General features: G+C 45.6%; 1 protein-coding gene across 1 annotated transcript in view; it reads left to right on the top strand.

Annotated features, from left to right (window-relative positions):
- Positions 1-13,284, top strand: part of LOC146339023 (polycystin-1-like protein 2) — a 110,856-nt gene that overhangs the window by 64,262 nt on the left and 33,310 nt on the right. Inside the window, 3 exon segments of the mRNA XM_084812890.1 lie at positions 3,578-3,679; positions 4,122-4,300; positions 10,480-10,626. Of these exon segments, the coding sequence (XP_084669016.1) occupies positions 3,578-3,679; positions 4,122-4,300; positions 10,480-10,626 (428 nt within the window).

The following is a 13,284-nucleotide window of genomic DNA, read 5'->3' as shown; positions in this document are numbered from 1 at the left end:
CAGTACTCCAGATGAGGCCTAACCAGTGCTGAGTAGAGGGGAACTAGTACTTCACATGATTTGGAAGCTATACTTCTATTAATGCAGCCCCAAACAGCATTTGCCTTTTTTTTCAGCCACATCACATTATTGGCTCATATTCAGCTTGTGATCGACAACAATTCCAAGATCCTTCTCGCTTGTAGTAGTGTTGAGCCAAGTATCTCCCATCTTGTAAATGTGCATTTGGTTTCTTTTTCCTAGGTGCAGAACTTGGCATTTATCCCTATTAAATTTCATGCTGTTTTCTGCCCAGCGCTCCAGCCTATCAAGATCACTTTGAATTCTGATCGGCAAATCTGATCGGCATTCCCTGAACCTCCTCCTCCAAGTCATTCATCAAAATGTTGAAGAGCACTGGGCCCAGGACTGAGCCCTGTGGTACCCTGCTCGTTACCTCTCCCCAGTTGGAGAAGGCCCCATTGATAAGCACTCTTTGAGTCCGATTCTGTAGCCAACTGTGGATCCACCTAATAGTTGTTTCATCTAGCCCACTTTGAGCTAGTTTGCTCATTCGGATATCATGGGGCACTTTGTCAAAAGCTTTGCTGAAATCGAGGTATATGATGTCCAGAGCATTCCCACAGTCCACAAGGGAGGTTACCTAATCAAAAAATGAGATCAGATTCGTCTGGCAGGATTTATTCTTGACAAATCCATGTTGGCTTTGAGTAATCACTGCATTGTTTTCAAGGTGCTTACAGATGGATTGCTTTATAATCTGCTCCAGGTTATTTTAATGGTAGAATAATTGCTAAGGGCAGTATTCAATACTACCGCTCGACCTCTGGTAGTTCCGTTGCACTCGCAGGACCCATTGCTACCACAACAGGAACTAGTGCTTCCAAAAGGAACCCTGGAACTGAGAAGAAATGGAGTAGGTCAGCACAGCTCCCTTCTGTGAGCTCCATTGAAGTACGCTGTTCTGGAAATGAGCATTTCTGCTAATTTCTGAGTGCTTCAAGAACTTCTACGTTCCCATTGCATGAGCGGTAGGTCTTGCTAGCACACGGGAAGTATGAGATATTGAGCAAAACGTTGGAAGAGGTACTGATCACGCAAGAGATTACAGACTGTTTTAGTGACCCAAATGCCAATTCAAACCACCATATTTTCTATTCATATAAGCAGGCCTGTAGCCAGCCTAAAAGTTCTGGGGGGGGGTGCCAAAAAAGTAGGGGGGCAGTTCATGTGGTCTGCAGGCTTTTTAAAGGCAAAATTGTAAACTGTTTTTTAATTATTTGTTTGTAAAAAAATTTAGGGGGCAGAGAAAATTTGGGGGGAGCCCCCTTAGCCCCCCCTTGACTGCAGGCCTGCAGGGGTGGGCAGAAGGTAGATCTGGATCTACAGGTAAGATCTCTTGCAGATTGGCAAGGGTTTCTGATTCCCAATTGTTTAACAACAGCAACAACAAAAAGGCATTCTCTCCCCCACTCTAAATTAGGCTGCTGAAATGAAGAAAGCTTGTTCTGGGGGAGACCAGGAGTGGATTTTTCTGTGAAAGGACTGTGCGCTCAGTTCTGATACTGAAAACAAATTCAGGCTCTGAGCCATGTGCACGGGGGCACCCTGTTCCTTCATTCTGTTAGGTATCTGTCTGTCCAAGTCACTATTATGCAACTGGCTGCAGTTGGAGGCCCTTGAGATTCTAGTAAAAAACAGTAAGATCTGTGAAGTCTGAAGTCTCCCCTGCCTGTGATCTTGTCCTTGGGTGATGAGCCTGTATCTGGGCTGTATCATGTCCCCTTTTAGAATGGGGAGAAAACTGCACAAAAGCCGGAAAACATCCAAACGTGAGTGGTCAGGAGAAAGAGGGTGGGCCAGGGAAAGGGGGCGTGGCCATCTGGATCAGACCAGCTGATAAGAACATAAGAACATACGAACATAAGAAGAGCCATGCTGGATCAGACCAAGGGTCCATCTAGTCCAGCATTCTGTTCACACAGTGGCCACTAGCTGTCCATGGGAAACCCACTAGCAGGGCATGAACGCAACAGCACCCTCCCACCCATGTTCCCCAGAAACTGGTGTACATAGGCTCACTGCCTCTGGTACTGGAGGTAGCACATAGCCATCAGGACTAGTAGCCACTGATAGCCTTTTCCTCCTGTCCAACTCCCTTTGAAAGCCATCCAAATTGGTGGCCATCACTACATCCTGTGGTGGCGAATTCCATAGTTTAACTATGCGCTGTGTGGAGAAGGACTTCCTTTTATCTGTCCCGAATCTCCCAGCAATCAGCTTCATGGGATGACCCACTGGGTTCTAGTATTGTGAGAGAGGGAGAAAAATGCCTCCCTGTCCACATTCTCCATACCATGCATAATTTTGTACACCTCTATCATGTCTCCCCTTACCCTCCTTTTTTCCAAGCTAAACAATTCCAGCTGTTGTAACCTTCTCTCATATGGGAGATGCTCCAGCCCCTTGATCATTTGAGTTGCCCTTTTCTGCACTTTTTCCAGCTCTACAATCTCATTTTTTAGGTGTGGTGACCAGAACTGTACACAGTATTCAGAGTATGGCCGCATCATAGGTTTGTATAAGGGTAGTATGACATTGGCAGCTTTATTCTCAGTTCCTTTTCTAATTATGCCTAACATGGAGTTTGCCTTTTTTACAGTGGCTGCACACTGGGTTGGCATCTTCATTGAGCTGTCCACCACATATGCTGGTGGTTTTGGTAATTTGGCCTCTCCCCTTTGCCTTTGGCCCTGCCTACCACTGGAATGTGGCCCCCGAAAGCCTGAAGGCCGCAATGGAATTTGGCCGTCAGACTGAAAGAGATTCAGTACCCCTGCTGTAAAGTGTTCTTTGTGGGGGCTGCCTTTGAAAGCGGTCTGGAAACTGCAGCTATTAAACGGCTGCCAGGGGCCACTTTGGGGGAGGACATGAATGGTTTTTTACATCCACTGTACTGGTCGCTGGTCTGTTTCCAGGCATGATTCAAAGTTCTGGCTATCACATTTAAAGCTCTAAATGGCTTTGGAGCAGGATGCATAGAGGATCATCTTCTCCAATGTAATCCTGCTTGTCCACTAAGGTCCTCAGGAGAGGACCTCCCGCATGGCCTGCTTGTGGCGCCCACCCTTTGGAACTTCTTGCCTCAGGAGATCCACTTTGGCCTCCTCTCCAGTGATATTCCACCATCATCTCAAAATGCTTTTTGCAGGCCTGAGTGCTGGCTCATTTTGCTCACACTGTTCCTTTTGTTGTTCTTTTTTTCTGTCATTTTATCTGCTGCTTGTTTACTTGCATTTTATTATGTTTATGTGACAATGTTTATAACATTCTAATATGAGCCACCTGGTTTGGATTTGGAAGAAGAAAGGTGGAATATAAGTACCCTTAATCCATTTTAATAAAGATATATTCCTCTACAGGGGATAAGTTTCTTTTTTAATACTAAATGAAGAATTTTGTATACCCTGAAAACCATTTTTTTAACCAGCAGACACAGATCCAGTAACAAATATATATTATATATTTTCCTTTGTCATTCCCATGTGTTTCCTGATGCTGCCATACTTTTCTTTAGGTGAAGATAACAGTATTAGAGGACAATGACCCTTTTGCTCAATATCGCTACCTGGTGACTGTTTATACTGGACACCGCCGAGGGGCAGCTACAACCTCCAAGGTACCAGTAGAGTCCTGAATGTTGCTGCACATCAGGGATGGGCTACAGTTGGGCGAAGGGCTGCAGCCTACACGCACATGCCCAGCTAGGATGCTTAGAATTTTCCCCCCATTGGGGTCTTTCCTCCTAAAGGCTCCTGGCTAAGCTGGGGATGGGATTTCTATTCCGATTGCACTGGGGAGGGAAGAGGTAAACTCCCTCCCCTGCGCATTGCATCTCTGATAAGGATATAGTGCACATATGCACATGCGCGCACCTGTGATTAATTTGACTAAAAACAAGATACGCCGAGGCATGTTTATATAATTAAGCAAACATCTACTTTGACCCTCAGACATTCCGTAGCTGTAGTTTGCTAGAAGTAAAGCAGTTCAGTATTTGGCAGTGCACAGGTATTCCTTAGAGGAACTTAACCAATCATCGCACATCCTTACTATTCCAGGTGACCCTCACCTTGTACGGCCAGGAAGGAGAGAGTGAGCCACACCATCTGGTGGACCCTGACACACCGGTCTTTGAGCGAGGAGGAATGGATGTCTTCCTCCTGTGCACTCTCTTTCCCCTTGGGGAACTGCAGAGCATCAGACTGTGGCATGACAATTCAGGAGGCAGCCCACCCTGGTATGCAAGAGGCAAAGAGATGGAGCAGACAAAGGAGCATCCTTCATACCTCCTTTGGCAAAGTGTTTTGTCTTTCTCTCACCTGGTCTTTCCAGGAAAGAGTCTTGCAGGGTAACAACAACAAGAACAACCACCACCATTTGGGGCAGGGTCTGTAGCTCAGCGGTGGAGCCCCTGCTTTGCACGCAGAAGGTCCCAGGTTCAATCCCCTGCATCTCCAGGTAGGGCTAGGAAAACCCCTACCTGAAATCCCGGAGAGCTGCTGCCAGTCAGTGTTGGCAATACTGGGCTAGATAGACCAATGGTTTGACTCAGTATAAGGCAGCTTCCTGCGTTCAAATGTTCCTATTTAGGGCTTTCGAATGTTCAAAGTGCTTCACATATAGTATTTTATTGTAATCCTTAAAGCGACACTGTAAGGTAGGTCAGTAGTTATCTCCACATTTCAGATGGTGGTAATGATGGGGTCAAAACAGAGAGAAAGGATTCCCTGAGAATCCTTAGTGCAGGAGTGGGCAACTTGCACCCCGCCCCAGCTGTTCTTTGGCTGCAACTCCCACCATCCCTTGCTGTTGGCTGCACTGGCGAGGCCTGGTGGGAATTGTAGTCTGATAACATCTGGAGGGCCACGAGTTCAAGGCAGAGGTGAACCTAGGATTCAACTCTATTAGCCGTTGCACTACACTCATGTATTCATTGGTGTGCACATAGGTGTACACTGTACATGAGTTGGCTGCTGCCCCTTCTTCCTTCAGAGAAGACCAAGATGCATGGATGTTCCGTCTTAACCATCATTGGTGTACAACCTCTCAGAACAGCTGCACGATTTCTTCTTTCAGAGTCTGGTCCAAACAATGTTGTTGTTGTTTATTTGTTCAGTCGCTTCCGACTCCTCGTGACTTCATGGACCAGCCCATGCCAGAGCTTCCTGTCGGCCGTTGCCACCCCCAACTTCCCCAAGGTCGAGTCCATCACCTCCAGAATATCGTCCATCCATCTTGCCCTTGGTCGGCCCCTCTTCCCTTTGCCTTCCACTTTCCCTGGCATCAGCATCTTCTCCAGGGTATCCTGTCTTCTCATAACGTGGCCAAAGTACTTCAGTTTTGCCTTTAATATCCTTCCCTCAAGTGAGCAGTCTATTTCCTGGAGTATGGACCGGTTTGATTTTCTTGCAGTCCAAGGCACTCTCAGAATTTTCCTCCAACACCACAGTTCAAAAGCATCTGTCTTCCTTCGCTCAGCCTTCCTTATGGTCCAGCTCTCGCAGCCATAGGTTACTAACATTAGGTCCAAACATTACATTTTTAAAAATGTAAATGGCAGACTTTTTATTGGACCTGTGCGTGAATGGCCTTTCAAAATTCCCCACCCTTTTTATGGGCAGAGAAATTGTGGGGGATGAAATTTTTCCAAGAGAGGAGAAATTCTCAACAGTTTCTCACCATTGGCAGGGGTTGTAGCGCAGCTTCTTTCTTTTTTTGGAAGGGGTTTTGGCTCCCCCTGCAAGTAGCAACGGCATCAACTGTGCTGGCAACCTGGCCCCCATTTTGCATCCTCCACGACGCAGTGTGAGGGGGACAATATTGTGTCCAGCTCCAGGGAGAAGGTGGCACTAATGTTGTGCCAAAATCTTTCCTCTAATTTCCTGAAAGTTGTCTTCCCCCATGAAAAAGGCTTCCAGTGTTCTGCCTTGCTCTCAGGGTGTTTAATAATTTATTTTTGATGAGTTTTTGAGCTCACCTAATTACAGTGGGCCGCCCAAGGGTGCTGTGTGTGTATTTTCTTTCACGTCTCTCCATTTTCTTTCTATTATGTATCTCTCCATTGCTCTGCATCTCCAAGGCTGCCTGCATGATCTGAAAAAGCCCTCTGGGAGGAATTACCTTATGATGTCTTTCCCTGGGCTTTAATTGAATTTGTGGGAGACATTTTCAGCACAGCCCTACTTTTTACCTTTGAAGTGTTATGCTTGAAGGCAACAAACATGTTTAGAGGCAGGTACACTCATTTGGGAGCCAGAAATATAGGAAACTGCCTTATGTCTGGTCAGTGGAGGCTGGTTGCTCCGATTTCAGTGGGGAGGTGAATCCATTCTGGGTTTCAGTCAGAGCTCGAAAGGAGCTATCCAAGGTTCTGAACCCAGTTTGGGGGCAGTGTTCAGTACTTTGGATAGCTCCTTTAGCATTCTGGCTAGTTCTGACTACAACCCAGAATGGATCTACAGCCTCACCGAAATTGGAGCCACCAGCCTCCACTGTTCCAGGTCATAGGTTGAATCTTTCCCATCCCCGCTACCTGAACCTTTAAACTGGAGATGCTGAGGATTGAACTGGGAACCTTCTGCAAGCACAGCATATGCTCTGCCAATGAACTGTATGGATCCTCCTGAACAGGATCACCTGTAACTAACTCTCTGGGCATTTCTACATGAGGCTTTCATCCTGCACCTTTACCAGGGCTTCTGCTTCCGGATTCTTTGCAGGATTAAGTTCAGCTCCTTTACATGTGCTTTTTTCCAGGGTTTTTCTTTCCCTGCCTTTCTATATGTTTCATTATACAACCACTAGATGGTGCTGTGGTATAGTGGAATTGCAGAATTACACAAGACTCTCATTCTGCCGTTTCTAAAGAAAATGATAATGGTTGCTGAGCACAGGAGAGGCCCTGGAGGATGATGACATCATGTAAAGGAGCCACAAACTACCGTGAGTGAGCAATGGCGAGCGCACAGTAAAAGCCTCGTGTAGAAAGGCTCTCTGTTGAGTGTAGACTTGGTAGCAAACTCTACAGCTGCATAATGTGTCTATGGCTTTCAGCCAAGGTCTCCCATGATTCCCAAGTACCTAGATTTCCATTATTTTGTTCTAGAACATCACCACTTCATAAAGTATAATGGATATGCCTAACTGCAGCACAACATCCAGCTCCTCACACGTCTACAGAATACATCGCAGAGTCTTACTTTATTTTTTTCTTTCTGTCCTTCTATGACAAAACAAAATTCAAGACAGCTCACAAATAAAAATATAAATCACACAATTTTAAAAAAAAATCCTAACAGCAATAAACAACCATCAGTACAAACAGCATCATAAAAACCACCAGCAGCAGCAGATACTGAGGGATGCCACTGTCGAATGTCTTAGAGCAGCATTTCCCAAGTCTAGATCCCCAGATGTTGTTGGACTACGATTCCCATCATACCAAACCAGCATGGCCAATAGTCAGGGATGACTTGGGGGTTGGGCTCGATGGTCTTATAGGCCCCTTCCAACACTACTATTCTATGATTCGATGACCCAGGGTTGGAAGAGGCTCCCGTAAAGCTACCTTCTGTGCTATTTTTGCTTGTGGGAATGTCCGTTTCGGAGCCACTGTCATGCTAAAAACGCAACCCCCTGACAAATAGACCTAGGTGCATGTCCTCCTGATGTTATAGTTCAGGGCACAATCTGCCAGGGAATCATAGAATAGTAGGGTTGGAAGGGGCCTATAGGACCATCGAGTCCAACCCCCAGACCATCAAGTCCAAAATCTTATTGCACAAGGCCCATTGAAAGGGGACATTCCATTGAAATGAATGCTAGCGTCCTTGTACGGCTTCCATTTGTTCTGTGAAGTTTGCATAGAACAGCTTTTCCCAACCTGGAGTAGTGTCCAATGTTAATCCTATGCAGCATAGACCCATTGAAATGAATGGAACTTAAGTTAGTTGTGACCAAGTTAGCTCTTGTTCATTTCAATGGGTCTCCTCTACGTAGGACTAACATTGGCTACTACCCCTGGTGCTCTCCAGATATGCTGGACTACACAACTCGCATCATTCCCACTAGTCATGCTGGTTGGGAATGATGGGGATTGTAGTCCAACCCCTCTGGAGAGCACCAGGTTGGGAAAGGCTTGCATAGAATAACTTCCCAGCGGATTGTGCCCCTTGTAACCTGCAGGTTTGCCCTGCAAGTGGAAACAGCACCCTCAACAGCCCTCATTTTGGGTACTGTGACCTTTAAAGCAGGGGGATGGTGGAACTTTAAGGTCAAAATGCCTTTTTTTGTAGAGTTCCAGTATTTTCTGCTTTTATTACGTTTTAATGGAATGTTGAACAAGCTGCCCTAGAAAAGCTATTTTGAAGGGGGGAATATACATTTGATGATGATGGTGACAAGAAGAGCGGCAGATTCACTGGGGATGTGTGTCTCTTTTTGAGTGTAACCCATGCTGAATAGAGAAGATTTCCTACATGACTTCTGCAGTGGAGGCTAGTGCATCCGATGTCAGTGGGGCAGTGAATCCGCTTTGGGTTTCAGTCAGAACCAGTCCAAACTCTAAAGGAGCTATCCAAGGCACACCTTGGATAGCTCCTTTAGAGTTCTGACTGAAACCCATAGCGGATTCACCGCCCCACTGATACTGGAGCTACCAGCTTCCGCTGGTCTTCTGTTTCCACCAAGTCCTGTGGATATCTTAACCCTGAAATCCTCCCCTCCCTTCTCCCACACCTTTGCTCGGGTGCCGCACATATGTCTGTCAGGCTCAGGAGGTCATACAGAGCAGTGAACAGCCCTTTTGCCAGTACCAATATTTTCTGGTTGCCTTTGCCATCCGGTTAGCTATGTGTTTCATACTGCAATGCTGTGGGCTGGGTGCTCAGCTCACCCAATGTGCATCTGCTCTGAATGTTACAGCAATAATGTTAAACATCAGCTTGTCCAATTTTACCCTCTCCCCACCCCCAAATCCCACAGCACCCATAAGTGATGGTGTTTGAGGTGTGCGCGATTCGAATAGGAAGAATATCCGTCAGCCTTCTCCAACCTGGCTGGGGGGTGATGGGACTTGTAGTCCAACACATCTCGAGGCCACCAGTTTGCAGGAAGGGAAGTGTGATCTACATTAAAGTTTTTGCAACCAAATCCAAGTTTAGGAGTATTTTGCTTGAGAATTCTGCCTTCTTGCTCTCTCCCTCCCCGCATTCATTTTGGCTTTATACAGACAAGGACACAACACTTCATTCCCTTTCTCTCCTCCACCCTGCTTCCCAAGCACAGAAAGCCCCCTCCTCAATTTGCTTTTGTGCAGCTACATTCAAAGTAGGCTTACTCAGAAATAAATCCCATTGCATACAGTAGGGTTTACTTCCAGCGAACTGTGCATAGCATTGCAGCCTAAATCACCAGTGACGTAAGAGCCAGACGAGACATGAGATGAGATCTCTCCTGATGTCTTTTTCTTTTATGAAAACCAGCAGGTGGGAGGGTGTGTGTGTGATCTGGCTCAGAGTCAAGGCCATTTCCACGCCATTCCCTGACTTCAGTTGCCCCATCTGATGCCACTTTTCAATATAAATGTTCTGAGAACGATGTGATGCTTGTCACTAAAACTGAACAAACAGGACATGCATCGCAGAAAGAAAAACAGCTGATAAAACTAGAAGTGAAATCTCTTCGCAGATTAAAAATGAAAAGCCTGGCAGAATAAAAGGTGGTATTTCCCTGGTACCTAAAAGACAGTGATGTGAGCCTTCCTAGGGAGAGAAAAGTCAGGTGCCACAACAGAGAAGGCCCTCTTCTCATTCACCAGCTGCCTTACCTCTGACAGCTGCTCACTACTGTTCTTAGCTATGGGGTGGAGGGGAGATGGGTATAATACAGGAACCTGCCCTTTTTTTTTTGCTTTCCGCAACTAACAGCAACTTGGACAGAGCAAGGATCTAAGTTGTGGAAACAGTGCAGGGTGAAAGGGTTACATCGCCCTCCCACAACACTGTGGTCCTGATCCAAATGAGCCCCTGCTGTTTTTAACCAAAGAAAAATCCAGAGATCTGAGCATGGATTGCCCATGGCACATCTACTTTGGCTCTAAGAGCATTCCCACATTAGAGGCGAAGTGCTGGGTCTTTCTATTAAGTGACTATAAAAATGGTGTTGGCTAAAAGATGCACAGCAGCATAATCTCTTGCATTCACAACGATCACAAATAACACAAATGCTGCAAGGGATGCTCCAATGCACTTTTTGGTGTGTTAAAGGGATGCTCCGTGCACTTCTTGGTGGCTCCAATGCGCTTTTTGGTGTGTTAAAGGGATGCACCAATGCTCTTTTTGGTGTGTTAAAGGGATGCACCAATGCGCTTTTTGGTGTCTTAAATCAGCGTCACTTTCCTTCTGTTCTCATGCATAGGTATGTGAACCGTGTGCTGGTCCATGATGTTGCCACAGATCAGAAGTGGTATTTCCTCTGTAATTCTTGGCTGTCGATTGACATCGGAGATTGTGTCCTAGATAAAGTGTTCCCCAGAGCCACCGAACAGGACATGAAGCTGTTCAGGTATGTTAGGGTGAAAAAGGAGGTTAAAAAGGAAAAAAAATGAGCCATGTGACTGACTCACATTTTTCCTCCACCAGGAAAAGCTCGGGGGTGGGGTGGGGATCAGTTTGGCATTAAGAAGTTTCCAAAGTGGTTCACTTTGAACTGGAGAAATGCTGGCAGGAAGGCAGGGGAGGATTCCAACTTGCTGGCACTGTTTGTTGCTGAGAAGTTCGGCAACAGACATCACTCTAGCATGGCCTTTCCCAGCCTAGTGCCTTCCAGATGGACTACAACTCCCATAACCCCCAGCTACTGGGTGATAGGAGTTGTAATCCAGTAGATCTGGAGGGGGAACCAGGTTGGGGAAGAGTGCACTAACACCTTTTTAAAGTATCTTTTTTGTTCTGGGAAGCTGTTCAAGCAAAAGGTTTGGAGACAGCCAGGAGCAAAAGGTTCCAGAAGGTAGCATGCAAGGTGATGCTGCTGCCTGTTGTCTAATCTAACCAAAGCTCATGACTGATGTGTCCTCTACAGTGATTGAATTAATAGAAGTCAGCCTCATCGTGGCTAAACCACTCCAAGTGTAATTCAGATGGGCCAGTCTAAAGCCTTCGAGGAAAATATGCTCCACTCCTGGAGCAGCGTATCTCAGTGAAAGCCATGAGCAGTTGTTGGCAACTGTTAAGGTTAAAGCACCTCCACCTTAACCACATTTTAGGGATGTGCAAATCAGCAAAACTTGAGCTCGCCAAAGGTCTCTGAATCCCATCTCGAAGGTTGCTCCGACTTGCGTCCATATCAGATTGCAAGCTTTTTTTTTCTTTTGGCAATCGGCTCAGCTCACAAATGCAAGCTGGGCCAGCCAGGCAGTGGGAATCCACTGGGCCCCCAAAGGGCTGGATTTGCAAAGGATGGATACCCCTAATTTTTGTCTGCATTTTTCCAAATGTACACATCCATTGTCCGCATCTTTGAAATGTATGTGTTCTTCTCCCATTGATTAAGCATATTTGTGTACATTTTTCAAAAGCATGCATTTTTTCATACGCATTTTTCAAATGTACTCCCTGCCCACTGGGACACCCCCTTTTCCCCTTCTCTGAGGTCACATTTCTGACCTTGGAAGCCAGCCTGTGCGGTTCATTCCGGCTACAAGGGGGCGGAGGAGGGAGGCTGGATCTTCAACTCCCCCTTCCAAGGTTGGAGCACGGTCTCCAGCCTCGGAGGGGAGGGGTCTCCCCACTATTCTGTGGCCCCTCAGAAATGTCTAGGGGGCATAGGATTGCTCCCTTAAGCAACTCTTAGTGTAATTGGCTTGAACAGATATTCATTTCTCTTTTTTTGAATATATTTTTATTTATTTTATCTTTATAAATGAAATATACAATACCAAACATACCAACAACCTGCTCAATACTAGAATTTCCCAACAATACAATATTCTGATGAGGACACCATAATAACAAAAAGAGAAGGAAAAAGAAAGGAAAAAAGGCAAAGGGAGGAGGAAAGGAGGTGAAGAAAAAGGAAGATTCCTTCCCCTTCCCCCATTCCCTCTCCCTCCCCCTTAAAGAATTAAATTTAAACTCCAATACCCCCCAGCCTCTGTTGCCATTCTGTTTTACAAATTACATCTATAACCTTAACAATCTTACAGTTTAATAAACAACCTTAACTTTTAATATCATATCAATCTTATATCCAAGAAACAGGTCTACAGTTCATTCCAAGTAACCTAGATTATTACTACTACTACTACTAATTATTTTTTTTAAAGGAATATAGTGTTATATAATAATAAAACTTAAAATAAACCTTCAACAGTCAGTAATATATTTTATATTTTATACTAGATCTATAAGTACACATTGTACCCTCAAACAATCAGTTTAAATACAGCATGTTGTTGTTGTTCAGTCGTTAAGTCGTGTCCAACTCTTCGTAACCCCATGGACCATAGCACGCCAGGCCTTCCTGTCCTCCACTTTCTCCCGGAGTGTGCTCAAATTCATATTCATTGCATCAGTGATGCTATCTAGCAATCTCATCCTCTGCCATCCCCTTCTCCTTTTGCCTTCAATCTTTCCCAGCATCAGGGTCTTTTCCGGGGAGTTTTCTCTTCGCATTAGGTGGCCAAAATATTTGAGCTTCAGCTTCAGTATCTGCCCTTCCAATGAGCACTCTGGGTTGATTTCCTTTAGGATGGACTGATTTGACCTCCTTGCAGTCCTGAGGACTCGTAAGAGTCTTCTCCAGCACCACAGTTTGAAACATCGATTCTTTGGCGCTTGGCCTTCCTTATAGTCCAGCTCTCACAGCCATATGTTGCTACTGGGAAAACCATAGCTTTGATTATACGAATCTTTGTCGGCAAGGTGATGTCTCTGCTTCTTACTATGCTGTCTAGGTTTGCCATAGCTTTCCTCCCAAGGAGCAAGCGTATTTTAATTTCATGGCTACAGTCACCGTCTGCGGTGATCTTGGAGCCCAAGAAAGTAAAATCTGTCACTGCTTCCATTGAAGAAGTAAAATCTGTCACCAGCTTTTGCACTCTCCTCTTTCACCCTCAACAAGAGGCTCTTTAGATCCTCTTCGCTTTCTGCCATTTGGGTGGTATCGTCTGCGTATCTGAGGTTGTTGATAATTCTCTCGGCAATCTTAATTCCGACCTGTGAT

This window comes from Heloderma suspectum, chromosome 8 (genome assembly GCF_057233095.1).
Source record: "Heloderma suspectum isolate Gila_16-S chromosome 8, 16-S_ref, whole genome shotgun sequence".
Taxonomy (NCBI): Eukaryota; Metazoa; Chordata; class Lepidosauria; order Squamata; family Helodermatidae; genus Heloderma; species Heloderma suspectum.
This window is presented reverse-complemented; position numbering and strand designations above follow the sequence as displayed.